Here is a 19,097-nt window from a genome sequence, read left to right on the forward strand (position 1 = left end):
TCAAATGTATAAATTGAACAACTGCAGGACTAATCTGCCCTAGTACCATGTCAGAAGGCATGTCTATCCGGGATGAGCCTTTCGAAAATGACAACCGTCCCAGCTACGGATCCGGTGCTAAAATCACACGTTCGATGTTCATTAATTAATCAATGCCAAACGGATCTCAAGACACATGAATAAGGAATGCAATTGAAGCCACGAATGCTCGAATACGAGTACGAGAACAACAACAACAACAACAAAACGCAACTGGTTGCATTGAGCCGAAGATTTAAACCGAACGGAAAGGCGCACATTCGACACGACAGCACATGAAATTAATCTTCAACAAGGGGCAAATCACTCTAAACTTTGTCTGAAAACAAGTAAGATTTAAAGGGAGTATAAAAGTTTAATAGGGATCGCATGTGATTAGAATGGGATTAGAAAAGTTTAGCCGAGATCTGGCAAGGTATTATTTTGACATAAGAAGCTTTCAACGTAATGTTTGTTTTTTTTTGTTTTTATTTTCGTTTTCTAATGCTATAGATTCAACAGCAAAATGCTCGTCAAGATGTGGTTTGTCTTAACTCAACAAAATGTGTTTCACCCGGGTTATCTTATAAGTCGCATAAGGTAAAATTTTCGAATATAATGTTAACATATTGTTTATTATGAGTAAGTTCGTTTGTTTTAGACGTAAGCGAGTGAAAGATAAATAAATGATTCCAACAATACTGGTTGATTTCGAATCAAAGATGTTCTTGATAAAGGATTTAGAGAACAAATTATGCGGAGTATGACGAGTCCTCTTCGTTATTTGGTCCAACTCTACACTGATAAAAACAAGTCGGATCGATTTATATGTAGCACTTTAAATAAATTTAACGAAGTCATAGGAGCTGCTGACAAAATGCTAACACTTAGTTGATGAATCATGTTCGTCATTAATCAACAAAATGCATTGCCACCCGGTTCTACTAAGGATCTCTCCAAAAAATCAAAATCTGGTATTCCATGTGCCAAAGATTAGTTTTTTTATATAATTTCATGTGTTATGTAATAGTCATAAAATGCTACGAACTTGATGAAGTACAATTCTTTTGAGAAAAACTAGTTGCAAAACCTTTTTTATTTATTGGCCTCCTATGAAAGTATTTTGACAATTATACCGATTTTACACATCAAACGACGGGTTTGCTTGTAGTAGACGGAAATAAATCCATGCAGTTAAAGTGTAATCGAACATTAAAAATTTAGGGAAATAGTATCAATTTGCAGCACGGAGGTCACACTTACAGTATGATTTGTTGAGTTTTTATAGAGTGTAAAGGTTAACCATTTGAAGAACGTTTGCCGTTTGCATCAAATACCACACATCAGTCATGTAGGCATAAGTTTCAATGTCAAGTATAAAATGTACCTGTCACGAGCATTCCGCGATCTTCAACGGTGTTAGGACTTGACATGAAATGTACTAGCAAAATAATTCATTCCAAAAGAATCAAACTAATAGTATAGCGGATGGCTTATCAATTTTGTAAGCAAATCCATTCACATGGCAGAAAGCATATGAACTAAAGTAGATCCAATCTCCTATATGAATGTCTTCTAGCACATGATTATCATTACGGTCTGAAATTTTGTCACACATTTCGGTTTGATGAAAGCGTCGTAATCTATCATTAGTATGCTGATACTGTTTGTTTCACAGCATCCAAAGAATCGTGGACTTTTTTACATGAATTATTTTATTTTTAATATCTCGAATCATAAACGTATGTTTAGTACCACTGGTACTGTTTTTAAGATTTAATTCTCCCCATTTTTCAAAAATACTCATCGCATTTTCCATAGTTCCTTGCTCATCACCAGATTGAGTTTCGCAAGCAGAAATTTCATTAGATGATTTTTTTGGAATGCATATGCTGTCATTAAAGTCTGGTTGATCAATGCTTATCGCTTTAAGCATGTCAATAGCATCTTCTCTAGCATGATCTATTGTCATAATAATATCTCGATCGGACGGTAAAGTTTGGTCATTTTTATCGGTTTCAGTTTTAGTTTTTGGGAAGGTTACATAATTTTTCCATCGATACATTATTTGTATTTGCATTTGCAAGCGTCGCATTTTTGAATTCCGTTCAAACATCGAAAAATTTATTTTTGTTGTATCTGCTGTTGACATTGCACATAATTCTCGAAAAAAGTATTCGTTCTGTTGGCTTGATAGGTAAGATACAATAATTTGTTCAGGTGTGTTGCAATCACGACATCGAGAAAGGAAAAGAACTAGTGAATGAGCATTTATCTAAAGAGATAGATACACATTTGACGTTAAGTAATGCTGTCAAGCACGTAATACGAACAGAGAGTTCCTGAGAAAATTATAAGTTTGATAATGTTGAAATCTATATATATATATATATATATATATATATATATATATATATATATATATATATATATATATATATATATATATATATATATATATATATATATATATATATATATATATATACATCCTCACCATATTAGAAAAAAACACGTTGCAAGGCCAAAATATCAGTAGAAGTATAAGCGATGTTAATTTTATTCATTATATCCAACAGAAGAATTGCACCTTTTCTACCAGGGAAACTACCTACGTGGCGTGTTGGTGTTGGTCTAGCAGAGTTCTGACCATAGCATTCATGATTTTAAGAGTTGGTTCAAACCGCATTTTGTCGCCACTGTTTAAGTCACTCTTCGTTAATAAATGTTTATCTTTCCCAACTCGACCTAATAACTCTCGAACTATTGCGATGGTGTAATTACCTGTTAGAGGAAAGATAACTTAATTTCATCATTTACTTATGTGAATTCTGTGATTTCACTAATACGAAGTTGTTTAGCAGGATTAATTAAACTGTGCCGACATTTATTCACCAGATGAATTGTGTCCTGTATACATACTGGTAAACTGTTTTCTTCCATTCGAAACCAATATCCTCATCGCATATTTGGCTTGGGTTCACTTGAATTAGTACGTTTAATCATCGCCTTCAAAAACTTAGGATCACCGTCAGAACAGTTGCTTATAACCTTAAATCCAACTTCCATTAATTTATTTTCAACATACTTCCATCGTTTAAGAACCACTTCATGATCGAAATTAGTATCCGCACAGGCGTATCAAATACAAAATGGAGCTGCATAGGAGTAGCGAGAATCATATATGTCAGTGTTCCTACAGCAAAGTTTTTCAAAACGTGTAACATGTGCTGCGCAGACTTCATTCGAAATTGATTCATTATGGGCATACCATTATTATCAAAAAGCGGCACCAAACCGGAGAGAGAATCTGTACGAAGATCATATCCTGGTTTTAGAACAATACTAGTTGCATCTTTGCTTAGGCTTACCACAAAAGGTAAATCCTGAGACTGTAGATATTTTCGAAGCGGCTCAATTAATAGCATTCATTCTGTTGTATCGGTTGTATTATTCCTAATGTGTTTGTGCAAAACTGAATGGCTTGCGGAATGCTTATTTGATGCTCGGTATTTGTAAAAACTGTTTCCAGTTTTCCTGAACTCATATGCTAGCAAATCCTTTTCAAACGTTGAATAACGCATACCTTTAGAACGATATATCTTTGATTGCTGTAGACTTGAGTACAGCTCCAGCAATGGAGAATCAGTGACAATTTTTCCAGCATTTATTGGAGAACCTGTAACATGAAAAAAGTAATCATAAATAGTTTTATGCCAACATGATCAAGGTGCATTGGTAGAGACTAACTGAATATTGTGCTCAAAATCATCATGATCCTTAGTGTATCTGTTATCAAATGTTTTGTACTCTAGTGTATGGCGTCGCCGAACAAAATGGAGGCTGGAAGCTAAGTTGAGCTGATGACTGACATAAGCAGACCAAAAGCGGGAAACATACCTGCAGCAAATCAATTGGACCCCGTCAGAGTAAAAGCGAGAAATCTGCTCTGCTCTTACTCTGACAGGGTCCTTTCGATTTGCTGCAAATATGTTTCTCGCTTTTGATCAGCTCGACTCAGCTTCTCGCGCTCTCTGTCTGCAGCCTAAGAATCCTATACTAGCCTAAACATTTACTTACGGTAAGTATATTTCGAACTGATAACTAATTTTGTCCTCCAAACTTTTTTTTTCCTGTTCACAATCCACATCCGTAATGTTGCATCTCTGCGAATTTTGGAATTGACGTATTTTTTACACTTTTCGAGAAAAAATCAAATAAACATATTAGCTGGACTCTATCCGCGTGCATGAGACGGAAATCAACAAGGAATTTGTCTAATCCATTTTGGACGAGTAGTTGCACATCCTTTTCAATGTCATCCAGCATATGTGCCTTTAATGATGCTATACTCAAGTTACCTGTATAGCCTAGTAAATTGAATATTGTCTTGATTCTGTCTGGTATGTGTCCGAAATCATTCTCGACACCTTCCCAGAAAGCGAGCTGTAAAATTAAACATTTTGTCAAATCAACGTATCAAACCTTCATTTTATAATGAAATGAGAATATGAAACGCAATAAATTAGTTATACCTCGGCCAATATAAATTACGCGAAGTTCTTAATGTTCTGAGGAGTAGCAACCAGAGGTGGTTTCTCAAGCTCAAGCTTAACCATCTCAGCTCAGAAATTGAAAGAAATGATTGAAATCAAAAAACAAACCATATTTACCTGAAAATTCATCTTCAAAACGATATCGTTCTTTGTTTACTTGTCATACACTTTTTTGCAACCTCGAATGACAGATACACTTCATACAAGATTAGGCAAATCTAGGTTGGATTAGTTTAAAATTACCCAAACTTATCTAGACTAATTGGGATTAAATGAGTTTAGAAAAGATTATTTCGGAATGAAATGAGTTTATTAGTATGAACTTGTCTAGAGTTTAGAGTGATTTGCCCCTTGATCTTCAATAAAAGGATGAAGAAGGCTCGAAGTATAAAGTCGTCCAGTTTAGTACCAGATCAACAAGGCGGCAAAGCTTTTAGAGTCTTTGTATATAATATTATATGAAATAAATTTACAAACAACTATCACTTTTGAGTACTAAAGGAGCGAAATAACGATTGATTGTACCATTCTATGCTTTACACAGCAAATTAGAGCATTTTTGTATCGCGAAGAAATGAAATGGATACAAACATAACGTGAAAAACCATTCATTAATCATGAGCGCACTCATCCAATGGCAACCCTAATGGTGGTAATAGTGAGGAAAAAATTTTCCTGTTGGGAACAGAGAATCACCATCAACTACGTGTCTAATGAGCACTAATTTATATGTTATAAATAATTCGTTTACCCAGACTGACATCACAATCCAACCGTCCAGACACCGGAGCATGGCATTTCACCTGAATTAGCGGGATTGAATCGAGCAACATTATGCTCACCTTTTCTATCTGCAATTCAGTCTTGATTACAATATTATATATAAAATGTAGGCGATTGCGATGCGATAGCTGTTGCATGCCATTTAGGCGTTTGATAGCAGCTCATTCCACGATTGATCGTTGCGACTGAGCTAGCAATATATTTGGATGTGTCATTTTAGTCATAAGTGAATCACTAGAATTGTCAATTAGAAAAATTAAAAAAAGCAGGAGGATAATGTAAGAGACATAACTAGATGACGTGAATACGAATAAAACTGACATGCTTTTTCCTCATATCCGAATATCGATAATCGCACGTATTAGTTGATTGATTGAGTGAATTTTGCAAACTTTCAATACGTCACTTGCCTAATCCTTGCGGTACAATTACAAGACGGAACACACGAGGGCAAAAATTTGAGGAGTTGTGTAAGGGACAAGACCGATAAAATTGAAAAATCCACAACAAATCGTTTTTAGCCATCGAAAATTTCTAAATTTAGGTTAGGAATTAATATGACATAATTTCAATAACTTACTTGTCAAACCCGTCTCAAAAGTACAAATTGTATAGAGATTTGAAAAAATATCCTCAAACAGAATTTAACAATTCTAAAATGTAAACTGTTGACCAAGCGTGGACAAAAAGTATCTATAATTCATTCAAAAAATCATTCTGTAATTCGATCGAGTGATGCTTTTGTTTGGAAAGCTCGAACTCGACCGAGCTACAGAATGCAAAATTTCGTATTCGATCGAAACAATTCGATTCGAACGAAATGCAGAATCGGGGTGATATTCACTTATATACTGATATGATATGCACTTCATAAAATAGATAGTTTTTTTTAACATCTTACAACCCAGTTGTAATTCCATTTTAAACAGATATCGTAAAAATATTTTTTGTCGTGAATACGACTTACTTTACTAAAGGGCACCTTTTCAAAATCTATCGTCTGAGAGAGTGATAAGTTTTTGATTGTAAATTTCTCTCGTTGTGTCTAACGAATCAACATAATTTTTCCTACATGCCATCGGAAATATGATTATCAATTTATGATAACATTTTCAGTTGTATTACATAATCATAAATAATCATTGTTTTCTCAAATGGTTGTTATCAACGAGTATCATAGAGTATTGATATGGAACACATCTTTATACTAGTGAAGGGCCAAGCTGCAAATGACAATTTTACTTTGTTTACTTTTTCTTTCACGATTTACTGAATTGATTTTATACTTGACGCTATACTCTTCGCAAAACTTTCAAGTTAAAACTACAAGCCTTCGATTTATATTGGAAACTTTCAAGAATTTTCGGTAATGGCCTCGTAATAATCGAAAGAGAAAGTAAACAAAGAGAGGCTCTCATTTGCAGTTAGGCCCTTTTGTCGTGAAACTGTCGCAATCTTTATACACTCAGAAAAATAAGATGGTAACAGTTACCATATGGGAGGTTAGTTTAACCATACGAGTATAGTGGTTTTCAGCATACAATAAAATCAGATGACGTTGACAATATGCAAGCTCACTTTTACCATTAATGATTTTGGCTCTAGAATAGTAATATTGAACTGTATATGGTATGAATAACTACTACAATTGGAATGTTTAGCATAACCGTGAAAGCATCTTATTTTTACATTGTACTTATTGTTTTTACTAGTGCCATGGTATTTTTGACATTTCACTTCTAGTTCTTTCGAAACACGGAAATCTGGTTAATTTGACAATGGTGAAGATCATTCGAACATGCAAAAATGTTCAAAAGTTATATTAACTGAAATTTCGATGTAAAAATAACAAGAATACATTAAAACCTGCTTTATTTTTCTAATACATTTTTCACTGATTTAACATTATCTATACAATTTTAAAAATTTATTTTTTAGTATTTCTGATTCTGAGCTAATTTTTTCAACAATGAAACGAGCGACTTCTAGCAATTGATTTTGATTTTTAATATTCGTTACTTTCAATTTTTCAATGATGATAAATTTGCCTTCACTAATTAGCGCAAGAGCTTGTTTTTTGAACTCTTGTAGGCATTCAAAATCATCAACTCGTTGCCCTCTTTAACATTTTAATGTTTCTGTTATGAAATCGTTCGGGTTTTGTACCAACGAATTTCTTGATGAATAATTCTGTTCCTATAAAAATGTAGAGAAAACGTTATATAAAAATTACTAATAGAAGTATTTACACAGAAACTTAACGGAAAACTCAGAAAATTTTTCGGATATTATTTTCGAAAAACCTTACATATCCGCTAGAAATATTCATGTGCCAAGTGTTTACGATACTCCGAATGGAGCTCTCCATGTTTTGAAAGAATTTGTAACATTTTTTTCCTTTATCATCATTTCTTATGAAATTTAGTCACATGCAATACGAATACTGAAGTAGAAATGCACACTATTACAAAATTAAAGACTAATAAATGATATCGCAATTTCGTCGTTGGAATATGAAATCTGCCGCTGTAATGAAGCTTTATGTGACACTAAAAGAGCAGACGCGTTGATTGACAATTTGTATAGTCACACTAAGAAAATACATAGTCGGTTGAAAAATACCATACGACGATGTTCTTTCTACATAAAATATGTTGATATGGACAATCTGATATCATGGTCGTCACTATTATTCGAGTGCACAGTTGAAATGACCATGAGGAACAGGTTGCGGTTACTGTAATATTTTTCTGAGTGTATGAAGCCAGGACAGGGATGGCAAAAGTATTGAAAAAAATCTGTATATTTCGAAAACTATGCCTGACGAAATCTAGTGCCCTATAAAGAGGTGAAATTTGATTTCACTTAAGCAACACTATAATTGCACCCTGACGCAATATCTTCATTAACATATTAGACGAAAACTGGAAGCTACCCTGCGTTCTGAATTTGACGAGGTGCTGATGGAATGTATGAGGTGCTGATGGATGCTAGCATCCACCAAGCGATTATCTTAATCATATTAGACTATTCAAAAAATTACAGTGTTGTGTACAAGAAATGACCGATTGCGATGACAATTAAAATGCAGTAATTGAAACATTAACGAAATTATATTCGCCCTTATTCTGAATAACGTCGTATCGATTTTACGATCGTATTTCATTTGTATTCCTAATAACGCTAGCAAAATCAAAGGTAGCTAGGATTCGATCGAACCACATTCGATCGAAAAATCAATGGCCCTTATTACCGGTGTCACTACACGGTGAAAACAAAGTGAAGTGACTGTGACCCTTATTATGGGTATCACTTCACGGTGGAAATCAAGTGAAGTAAATGTAGGTCCTTATTACGGAAGTCGCTTCAGAGACAAAAGTAATTACTTGGATGAACTTGATGTCATTATGAACATCACGCCACCAACATTTTGTTGAAAAAATTAATCAGTGACTTCACTATGCGTGATACTGCTAATCGGTAAAATCAGTTGAAGTGACATGTAAGTGAAGTGAATGTGAAAGTGGAAGTGAGAACGGTAATAAGGGCCAATACGTCGTTATTCGGAATAAGGGCGATTAATTAGGCGAAACAACTCTAGTTTGAATGTTTATTATATTGCGCATGCGTTATTGTAAATAATTATTTCTAATATTTCCTATCCTTTCGTTGTGTGTTATCTTATTTGATATCAAACTTATCATTATGATATGTGCTTTATATAACTTCTGACCTGTTGATATCGTGTTTCATGAAGACACAGGCCCATATTACCGTTCTCACTTCCACTTTCACATTCACTTCACTTACATGTCACTTCACTTGATTTTACCTATTACCGGTATCACGCATTGTGAAGTGATCACGTTGGTGGACAAAACTAATTTTTTCAACAAAATTTTGGTGGCGTGATGTTCATAATGACATCAAGTTCATTCAAGTAATTACTTTTGTCTTTGGAACAACTTCCGTAATAAGGACCTACATTCACTTCACTTGATTTCCACCGTGAAGTGATATTCATAATAAGGGTCGAAGTCACTTCACTTTGTTTTCACCATGTAGTGACACCGGTAATAAGGGCAACAATTTAAGTTTTAGTGAGGCATTGTTATTCGTATTTACTTCATTCCGGTTGTCTCTAAAATTACCCACCCGCCTTTTTGCCTTTCTCTATAGAAAGGTATTAGAATTGCTGGAAAAACCGACTTTCGAACGGAGCCTCGGAGACCCATAGTGTTATATACCATTCGACTCAGCTCGACGAGATCGGAAAATGTCTGTGTGTGTATGTGTGTGTGTGTGTGTATGTATGTGCACTTTTCGAAGATATTTGAACGCGCTCAATTTTCTCAGAGATGGCTCAACCGATTTTAACAAACTTGGGCTCGTTTGAAAGCTACTGTCGGGCCATTGATCAAGTTCGAAGATCAAATGGCTGTGACTTTTGGTTCCGGAGATATGATTGTATAAGTGACGTAACCGACAAAAATCGTGCTATTTGAACGCGCTCAATTTTCTCAGAGATGGCTGAACCGATTTTAACAAACTTGGGCTCGTTTGAAAGCTACTGTCGGACCATTGATCAAGTTCGAAGATCAAATGGCTGTGAGTTTTGGTTCCGGAGATATGATTGTATAAGTGACGTAACCGACAAAAAGCGTTGTATTTGAACGCGCTCAATTTTCTCAGAGATGGCTGATCCGATTTTAACAAACTTGGGCTCGTTTGAAAGCTACTGTCAGGCCGTTGATCAAGTTCGAAGATCAAATGGTTGTGACTTTTGGTTCCAGATATATGATGGTATAAGTGACGTAACCGACAAAACACGTTGATTTTTACCGCTCTTATAAAGGGTGATTTTTTAAGAGCTTGAGAACTTTTTTAAACAATAAAACGCATAAAATTTGCAAAATCTCATCGGTTCTTTATTTTAAACGTTAGATTGGTACATGACATTTACTTTTTGAAGATAATTTCATTTAAATGTTGACCGCGGCTGCGTCTTAGGTGGTCCATTCGGAAAATCCGCTTTTTTATCGACAAATTTTGTTCAGCGATGAGGCTCATTTCTGGTTGAATGGCTACGTAAATAAGCAAAATTGCCGCATTTGGAGTGAAGAGCAACCAGAAGCCGTTCAAGAACTGCCCATGCATCCCGAAAAATGCACTGTTTGGTGTGGTTTGTACGCTGGTGGAATCATTGGACCGTATTTTTTCAAAGATGCTGTTGGACGCAACGTTACAGTGAATGGCGATCGCTATCGTTCGATGCTAACAAACTTTTTGTTGCCAAAAATGGAAGAACTGAACTTGGTTGACATGTGGTTTCAACAAGATGGCGCTACATGCCACACAGCTCGCGATTCTATGGCCATTTTGAGGGAAAACTTCGGAGAACAATTCATCTCAAGAAATGGACCGGTAAGTTGGCCACCAAGATCATGCGATTTGACGCCTTTAGACTATTTTTTGTGGGGCTACGTCAAGTCTAAAGTCTACAGAAATAAGCCAGTAACTATTCCAGCTTTGGAAGACAACATTTCCGAAGAAATTCGGGCTATTCCGGCCGAAATGCTCGAAAAAGTTGCCCAAAATTGGACTTTCCGAATGGACCACCTAAGACGCAGCCGCGGTCAACATTTAAATGAAATTATCTTCAAAAAGTAAATGTCATGTACCAATCTAACGTTTAAAATAAAGAACCGATGAGATTTTGCAAATTTTATGCGTTTTATTGTTTAAAAAAGTTCTCAAGCTCTTAAAAAATCACCCTTTATATATAAGGGTGCCAAAATTTTGGGATCAACTCTATTTTCGTAAAGTTCTAGTGCTCAAAAGTTTAAGCACCTCGAAAAAAGCCTTCATGCAAAATTTGACCTAAATCGGACATGCTTAAGGGGTGCTGCCCGGTGGTAAAGGTTTGGCAATTTTCGATCTTGAAAAAGCACCATAGGGGGGAGGGAGTACATGAAATTTCCAAAATCGAAAATTTTTTTGATGCCAAAACACTTAAAACTGCATAAAACATCGAAATTTAGTGCCATCTCAAAAAAAAATTTTTTTGAAAAAATCAACTTTCTGGGACTTTCATATTTTTTCTAAGTCCCAAAAAGTCGATTTTTTCAAAAAATTTTTTTTTCGAGATGACACTAAATCTCGACGTTTCATGCAATTCTAAGCCTTTTGGGATCAAAAATTTTTTTTCGATTTCGAAAATTTCATGTACTCCCCCCTATGGTGATTTTTCAAGATATATGAAAACATCACTAAGTGGACTAAGAAGGCTTTTTTTAGATTAGCATCACTGTTCTCATACAAATAGGCAACGCAAATGTCAAGCACTAGTTTGGGAAAAATGATGCTGACTGTGTGACATAAACACTGAAGCATGCTTTTGTGAACTACTCGAATCAATCCGAATCAATTGGTGTCTAAAATTATTTAATAAATGTATGAAACATATTTTCATGAGACTGTTATGAAAGAAGAGAAAGGCATTATCACACCACTAGGTGGATTAAGAAGGGTTTTTAACAATAATGCCGAGAGCATATCTTAACAGTACTTAAGACTAGGATATTTTGTTTTGAATTATAACATTGTTGTATTTGGTTTACAGTGATGAATGCTGATCATCGCAAATCTGGGGGGATCCAGTTTTCAGTTGGTGGTCGGCATTCTACATGGGGATCTTTGTATGAATATTATTTTGTGCATTTATAAAATGATACATAGTTGGAATCGGATATATGAAGTATCGTCATCATGCCAAAGGTTCCTGTAACAAAAAATGAACAATTTCTCAATAGAAGAGAAAATCAATTATAAGAGCATTTTGATTATAAATAGCTAGCAAACAAAACATATCGTAAACCCACTGCACTCAGCCACTGAAAATATTCCGTATCTCTATGTGTCGATTTTGCACGATGATTCGTTCAATGCATACGTACATTATTTTGGCACTGAATTTCACCTTAATGCTTCTTTATACCAAACATTCTAGAAAACTTCAGTTTTGAGTTATTTCTCGTTCTACTGTAAATTTTATCATAAATTACTGATCGTATTTCCGATGATACGGAGAAAAAAATTATGTTGCTGGCAAGGGGAGGACGCTTAGAACAATGTGCCAATCACACATTAACACAATGCGTTGGCGCATTTATCAATATTGGCACTTTCGTTTTCATAAGCGGCCCTTACACGAGTCATTAAAAATGTCATTACTAAAAAATAATATCATTTTAATGAACGTGTAATGGTGCACTAATGACGAGATTTCTAACAAATTTGAAATACATCATTACTCAGTCATCATTTAAAATGACATTTTTAATGCTCGTGTAAGGGCCGCTATACAGTTGCACAGTTGCGGCACACAAAGGGCTCAGTTTTGACAAATACCTGTTTCATGGGGAAAAGCGTGGCACACTTAGATTCACAGTATATCACGTGTTTTCTTAGAGGCACAATATAGTTTGTGTTAAGCGAGTCTCCCCTTGGTTGCTGGGTTAAATAGAACAAGAGATATTCGCGATTAATTAATAGTACCCCATAGTAAAGTTTGTTATTCACGACAAAAATTCGCATTTATTTGTAGTTAGATTATATAAATCCTACAGATCACTGAGCTGTGAGGCTTTAAAGTTTTGACTGAAAATCTAACGCGGCATAGGTTTTTTTCTCTTCGATACTCGATCATACCAAACAATTCAGAAAACTTTAATTTTGAATTATTTGTGATTATGTCATGCAACTGAAAATGTTATCATAAATTGATTTCCACATTTCCGATGGTATGTAGTAAAAATTATGTTGATACGGTAGATCCAACAAGAGATATTCACGATTAAAAACTGATCACTCTTTTAGAGGGTCAATTTTGAAAAGGCGGTCCATAGTAAAGTAAGTCGAATTCACGACAAAAAAATTCAGATAAAAACGTCATTCAGCTAACTGACATTCGTCTGTCACATGAAAGCGCGTTTACTTATGTCGTTTTTCATTGATTCCACTCGCTCGGTGCCAGTGTTTTGCCCTGACAGTTGATCAATGAAACGGTTTTGTAAAGTTTGGTTTGCACGCTTGCTGCTCTGAAAAGAAAACGGGTGCAAAATAGTTGCCCACGAATTGCCCCGAAAGTGCATTTTTTTCGTGCGGTGCAAATCAATGAAACACAGTGCACCTGTTTTGATTGCCCGACTGCACGAAAAATGCACGAATCGAGCAAAACACTCCACGAGTGTTTTCAATTAAAAACGACATTAGTGAATCCATGGAATAATTACTGGTTTAAAAAATATTCAGGCTGTCTCCTGTTTAACCCCGTGTCCAGACTATTCCCGGTATCCCTTAATGGATGATGATATGTAAATTAAAGCGGACGCCCAGAATATCCCTACCCAGGAGTTTTTCGTTCGGAAAGTCCCACCGGGATGTCCCGTAGTAGTTTTAGAAGAAGAAGGGCGAATAATTTGCAAAAAGTATTTAGTGTGACAGGCGGTCTGTGGTTGCAGCAAATTCAATAAGCCGGCCAAATATAGATGGAAGAATACCTCCATAAGGTGACACTCTGTTTCGGCGGAATCTGGCATCGTGCCGTTACGCGAAACCGGTGATGGTCCAGTCAGAACTTCATCCAATAGAAGCCTTCTGGGTGATTATGAAGAGAAAGCTTCGGAAAATAAAGAAGGTCTTCAAAACCGACACAGATTTAGAGAAAAAGTGGATGAAAGTGTGCAAAAAGATGGCGCTATTGTTTTCTCATAATTTAACGATAGTGTGTGTGCTGGCATTTACTTTAGGAGAGAAAGTTGAAAGAATCAACTCTGCAAAAAACATAGCTAACATGTGTATATTTATTTCTTAACTTAAAATGAATCTTTGGTGATCATTTATGGATTTTTCTATATCGAAAATAATGATGAATAATCTTACCTCATATGTCTGGAAGTATATTATTTCTAGATCTAAACTTGAGCTGCGAAAATAATCACAACATGAAAATCTAAACTCTTGTATTGAAAAAAACGCAACTCATTTTAGCAGATTTATTAACTTAACTAATTCATATCGCACAGTGCTGAACTTTTTTGCAAACAATGACACCCGCATCCTGTGGCACATTCATCATGCTTCTCAAACCATATTCGCATATGGTCGGTGTGACCTCCATGACCACAATTCAAACAAGCATTCGCTTCACCTCGTACAGGAAGCCGGCAAAGCGTGCAATATAGTACAGGCTTTCGACAGGTTGCACATGCCGGAGATCCAACTCGGCAGCAAAGCAAACATTCCGTGACGAATTCGACGCAGCGTGGAGGATCAACATAATGCGAAAGGTACTTCAGCACTTTGGCTCGAGTGACCAGTAGACCCCACCTGTAGAGCATCTCCGCGTATGACCGTTTGAAGTTATCATACAGAACACGATTGCTGTCACCCAGCAGACTACGATTGATATCACCGAGGCCAGCTATTCGGCAATCATCCAAAGAATCTGACCACGAGTTACTCCGCAAATGTTTCAACTGCTGAGCCAAGCTCCAAACCGCGTTCGAGTTGGTACTGTCCACTGGCAGAATTGTATGATAAGGTGATCCACTTGGCTGTTTAGAGAATGAAAGCGATTATTGAGCTAGTTATTAGCGACTAATCTCAAAGCCAGAATGCATTTGTTGTCTTACTAAGCCATTATGTTCATGCATTAAAAACTCACATATGCTGCAAACGTGCAAATTCTACACTCTCTAATGTAGTTTGAATCCTTTGTTAATTGATTCAACTGATAAAAAATTGTCAAGAAAAAAATAAAATAACCAATTACCTTGATTTTGCGTAGACCACTAAGTAAGTGCTATAAAAATGGGGAAAAAATAAATCCGATGTAAAGGGAGCTAATTAAATTATACCCACACAAGTTAGTAGAGCAGGGGCATGTTAAGGTATTCGCTATTTGAATGGTTGGTTTTTGCTAAATGAATAATTGGAAATTTTCTAAAGCAATTAATAAACTATAATCTAAATACTCCAAAAATAATTTTAGTAAATTTATATAGTATCAGTTCTAGTTGCTAGCTTTCAAGTTATCAATGAACCACCGAATAGTAAATTTTATTCCGAATCGATTTAAATTTTATTATGATAGAAATGTTTATTTCATCATGAAAACACTAATATGTGCGAATCAAATTAGTAGCATAAATAGAAACATCCAAATAATGGGCATTCCGAAGGTAAATGAATTTCACAGAGAAATGCAAGTTCGAAGAACCTTTGCGCTAAATGTCGAAGCATTGCTCTGTGAATTCAAAACAGTGAAGTATCAACCTACTGATAAAAACAGGAATTCCAACCCAAAGCTACAATAATGATATGGCACGTTTATAGTTCACTACTTACACTTTGGTTGATAGATTTGCTACTCGAACTAGAACTGCTAGACATTTCGTACAACGAAGGACAGTGACGCCCAAATGCACAGCACAACATTGCAGCCGTCTGTATGTCGTAGATATTGGCGAAATGGTTTATTCTTATGAAATGGAAATATATATTGAATTGGCTTATAAATTTTAAACTCAATGCGTTTTTTTTTCACTCACAGTGACTCCAACAGACTCTTCGCAAAAGGATTCTGTGAGCACAGCATATCGTCATCCGTGTCAAAATCTGTGCTGGGCTGAGCGATCATTTCGGCCAGAGACCAACACTGAACTAAATCTGGTCGACCATATTTTTCCGCTACTTTTTTATTGTAATTACACATTTCTTGAAATAAGTTATAAGCAATTAATAGCAATCGATTGACATCAATTAAAATGTTTTACCAGCCACATTCATTGTATTAATGATATAGTTTTCTGCCAACTCCTTGCTCACGTACAAAATCTTCGATACATCATAAACATTAACCGTTGCAACAGATATTTTCGGGACAGCACCTCGATTCCTAGAAGATTTCTGTTCCGAAACGAACAATCAAACAAATACAAAAAAAACAAAACTCGACAAGTGAACCGAATTTTAAATTTACCCGATCGTGCAGATAGAAAGATGATGCGCTGGGATCCCTATGAGCATACAGGATCGGTTGAGAACCCATTACGTTCCCGAGATACCCACCACTGAGGGCCGACAGTGCTCGTGGGGTTGTGTTTTGTTGCTTCAAACTAATTCGTTTGGTATTCAGAGGTCTTGAAAACGTCACAAGTATTCCTACCTGACTGAAACGTGCCCCGGATGTTTTCGGAAAAGGCACACATGCGTCATGCAGAGCACTACTCAGTGCACCTTCCAGGCGAGGTGATTGCAGGCGCAAATGCTTTTCATCATTGCTAGTAGACTTCTTCAACTGCGTGACCAAAGCTCTTAAACATTGTTCCAAACAAGTTCTGCCTTTCTTAACTCGTTGACTTGCAGTCATACGAAGGACTTTCATCAAAGTAACCGAAAGATTGTCATCCAGTGATGTTCCCTGACAGTAGACAAACTCCGGACCAATTCCATTATTCGGGTACTGCTGAGGAAAGTTCACCTGCAACATGATGACGTAACCGTTTACAGATATCCGTACTGTTGCCGTTCGTTTTGTAGGATCTAGCACTTCAATATCAATGTGTGGGATATTTGGATTCAACAGTGAAAATTCATGCTGCAGTGAAACCGACGGTTGCTTCTCACGCGTAGGGCTTTTCATGCTATTTCCGGAGCTAACTTTACTAAGATTCGAACCTTCTTCTATAATGAGACCGTCATCGTCTTCTGGTGTAAAGCGTTCACAAAGTTTCCTAACCTCCTCATCTAAACGCCAAATTCTTAGAGTTTGATCACGAGACCAAGTAATAAGCTCGGGGTCTAAATCAACTAAACTGTTTCGTCTCCAAGCAAAATCAAGCACTACATCTGTGTGACCTAACAAAGAACATATGGGCGCATCTTGCTTGGAGTTATTCCACATCAATAAACTGTGCTCTCCTCGACCCTGATGAGGAACACTGATCGTCACCAAGCCATCCGCAAATGGTGTATACCGAGCTCTCCAAACCGGACACGAAGTGGTTATAATTTTTTCAGCTCGTCTTGGATTATTGATATCAAAGTACTTCACCGTGCCATCTTGACTAGCCGTCGACAAACTTGTTTCATGATCATGACTCCAGTTTATACCGTGTATCCTCGACAAATGCGCCGTTATATACTGGATAGGGCAGGAACCCTTGCGTTGATCCCAAATTCTCAAATCCCCATCATGGGCTGTGGCCACCAAATTTCCTGAAACCCTGTTGAATCCCACCTGGCTAGCACCGGACATGCAAACCGCATTCAGAGATAGCACCGGTTTTCTAGGGTCTCTCAAATCCCACAAATGAGTAAATGTATCAATTGAACAACTTGCCAGCAAATGTGGCACTTTCGAATGCCAATCAATATCGGTAATCATTCGTGTGTGTGCCCTTAATGATTGCTTCAATGTCGGTTCTCCCGACTTCCAAGTCACCACTTCAATAGTCTGGCTCGTCGCAATGGCACAATACTCTTGGCTGTTTTGACAAATGGCCCATTCAGCCGCCGACACCTCGTATTTCCAAAGTCGTGGAAACTTACTTAATCCACCAGGGCTGCCACCATTACTCTCCTCCCTTCCGCTAACAGTATCAGCAGTTTCAATGGACATTTCATAATCGCGCATTGATTGTAGGGCAAGTTGTCGTCTTCCAGCTAGCAGAACCCAGGACCCGGTCCAATCCACTGACATTACATTAGCCTGTAGATCACGATACTCTTGCACCCACGAGCTTCGTCGTGTCAGACAACCAGTAGACTCCATTCCAGTTCCTATCCCGACTGTAGCTGATCCTCCAGCACCAAGGCGAGATTCGGAAAACGACGAAAGCATTGCAGACGAGTTCACATCTATCTCAATCCCAATAATTTGTCGTATAAATTAAACTATTTGAGCAATTTATATTTACACATTGAGTTCAAAACCAACTAGTTTGAATTAGTATTGATAAATATACGTAAACATTATACACGTTCTGATATATTTTCATTTCTACTGATAACATGAGGACCGGGATGCCAGGAAAATATTTTATTTACACCTCATCAGGTTACACCAATATTTAGATTCGAGATGTACATATAAACTGGTGATCGCATATTCTTAATTCTCGGTTGATTTTTCATTAGTGCGTATAAGCAAGTGACAGTTTCTTTTTGTTTACTTCCTCTTCTATTAATTACCGAGCGGTTTCCACGTTTATCACTCAACTCTTTGCATGCAATGATACCCGAAATTTTGGACTTTCAAACAGAATAGTGATATCAAAGAAAATCTTTTTAATCACATCACAATAATCGAAAGAGAAAGTGATAAAAGAGAAACTGTCACTTGCGTATACGCCCTAATGAAAAATCAACCGAGAATTATTTTAATCACGAATAGAACTTCCACGTAAGAAGCATTATAGGGATGGGAATCGAGAGGTAAAGTATCGACACTTGGTATCGCGATACCGTTTTGTCTTTTCAGGTATCGGTATCGATACTATAGGAAAAAATATCGATACTCGGTATCGGTATCGGTATCGATCGAATATACAAGCTAGGTCGATTTTGATTAAACTAGTCTCAAATGGAGGACCTCCCTAAAGAGCCAAAACGCTGATGATTGGTTTTGAGATCCTTTGTTCATCTTTCAAGTTATAGACGGTTAACGGTATCATT

The 19,097-nt window shown here is 36.5% G+C and overlaps 2 protein-coding genes and 1 long non-coding RNA gene across 12 annotated transcripts; 1 reads left to right on the top strand and 2 right to left on the bottom strand.

Moving 5' to 3' along the window:
- Nucleotides 1-336: 336 nt before the first annotated feature.
- On the top strand, nucleotides 337-1,098 carry LOC131432869 (uncharacterized). Its single transcript, XR_009229981.1, has 3 exons — nucleotides 337-454; nucleotides 532-618; nucleotides 680-1,098. It is a non-coding gene; the product is annotated as an uncharacterized LOC131432869 (long non-coding RNA).
- Nucleotides 1,099-2,550: 1,452 nt separating this feature from the next.
- LOC131429410 (uncharacterized) lies at nucleotides 2,551-4,749 on the bottom strand. Of its 9 annotated transcripts, none has more exons than XR_009229421.1 (4): nucleotides 4,692-4,729; nucleotides 4,380-4,464; nucleotides 4,099-4,184; nucleotides 2,551-3,697 (listed from the first exon to the last, which is right to left on the bottom strand). XR_009229421.1 is itself a non-coding variant. In XM_058593497.1 (3 exons), the coding sequence occupies exons 1-3, from the start codon at nucleotides 4,166-4,168 to the stop codon at nucleotides 2,630-2,632; spliced, it is 336 nt and encodes a 111-aa protein (XP_058449480.1). In that variant the 5' UTR covers nucleotides 4,169-4,517; the 3' UTR covers nucleotides 2,551-2,629. The 9 variants fall into 9 exon arrangements, 1 of the variants encoding a protein (XP_058449480.1); XR_009229419.1 differs by having other exon boundaries at nucleotides 4,099-4,216; nucleotides 4,692-4,725; XR_009229414.1 differs by having other exon boundaries at nucleotides 4,099-4,464; nucleotides 4,692-4,749.
- Nucleotides 4,750-14,399: 9,650 nt separating this feature from the next.
- On the bottom strand, nucleotides 14,400-18,444 carry LOC131429411 (GATOR complex protein Wdr59). Of its 2 annotated transcripts, XM_058593498.1 has the most exons (6): nucleotides 16,402-18,444; nucleotides 16,196-16,328; nucleotides 15,971-16,136; nucleotides 15,768-15,900; nucleotides 15,193-15,222; nucleotides 14,400-14,974 (listed from the first exon to the last, which is right to left on the bottom strand). In XM_058593498.1, the coding sequence occupies exons 1-6, from the start codon at nucleotides 18,262-18,264 to the stop codon at nucleotides 14,426-14,428; spliced, it is 2,874 nt and encodes a 957-aa protein (XP_058449481.1). In that variant the 5' UTR covers nucleotides 18,265-18,444; the 3' UTR covers nucleotides 14,400-14,425. The 2 variants fall into 2 exon arrangements, with proteins under 2 accessions (XP_058449481.1, XP_058449482.1); XM_058593499.1 differs by lacking the exon at nucleotides 15,193-15,222 and having other exon boundaries at nucleotides 16,402-18,442.
- Nucleotides 18,445-19,097: the final 653 nt, after the last annotated feature.

The sequence above is a fragment of the Malaya genurostris genome, chromosome 2, assembly GCF_030247185.1.
Source record: "Malaya genurostris strain Urasoe2022 chromosome 2, Malgen_1.1, whole genome shotgun sequence".
NCBI classification, from domain to species: Eukaryota; Metazoa; Arthropoda; class Insecta; order Diptera; family Culicidae; genus Malaya; species Malaya genurostris.

Excerpts from the sequence above, each read along its gene's own strand:
- LOC131429410 (XM_058593497.1), bottom strand. The coding sequence starts at position 4,168 with ATGTGGATTGTGAACAGGAAAAAAAAAGTTTGGAGGACAAAATTAGTT. Across the intron at positions 3,698-4,098 it reads CAGTTCGAAATATACTTACC|GTTCTCCAATAAATGCTGGA; the intron begins GTAAGTAAATGT and ends TTCATGTTACAG. Across the intron at positions 2,803-3,604 it reads AAAGATATATCGTTCTAAAG|GTAATTACACCATCGCAATA; the intron begins GTATGCGTTATT and ends TTCCTCTAACAG.
- LOC131429411 (XM_058593498.1), bottom strand. The coding sequence starts at position 18,264 with ATGCTTTCGTCGTTTTCCGAATCTCGCCTTGGTGCTGGAGGATCAGCT. Across the intron at positions 16,329-16,401 it reads CTTTCTATCTGCACGATCGG|AAATCTTCTAGGAATCGAGG; the intron begins GTAAATTTAAAA and ends GTTTCGGAACAG. Across the intron at positions 15,901-15,970 it reads AAGAGTCTGTTGGAGTCACT|AATAAACCATTTCGCCAATA; the intron begins GTGAGTGAAAAA and ends CCATTTCATAAG.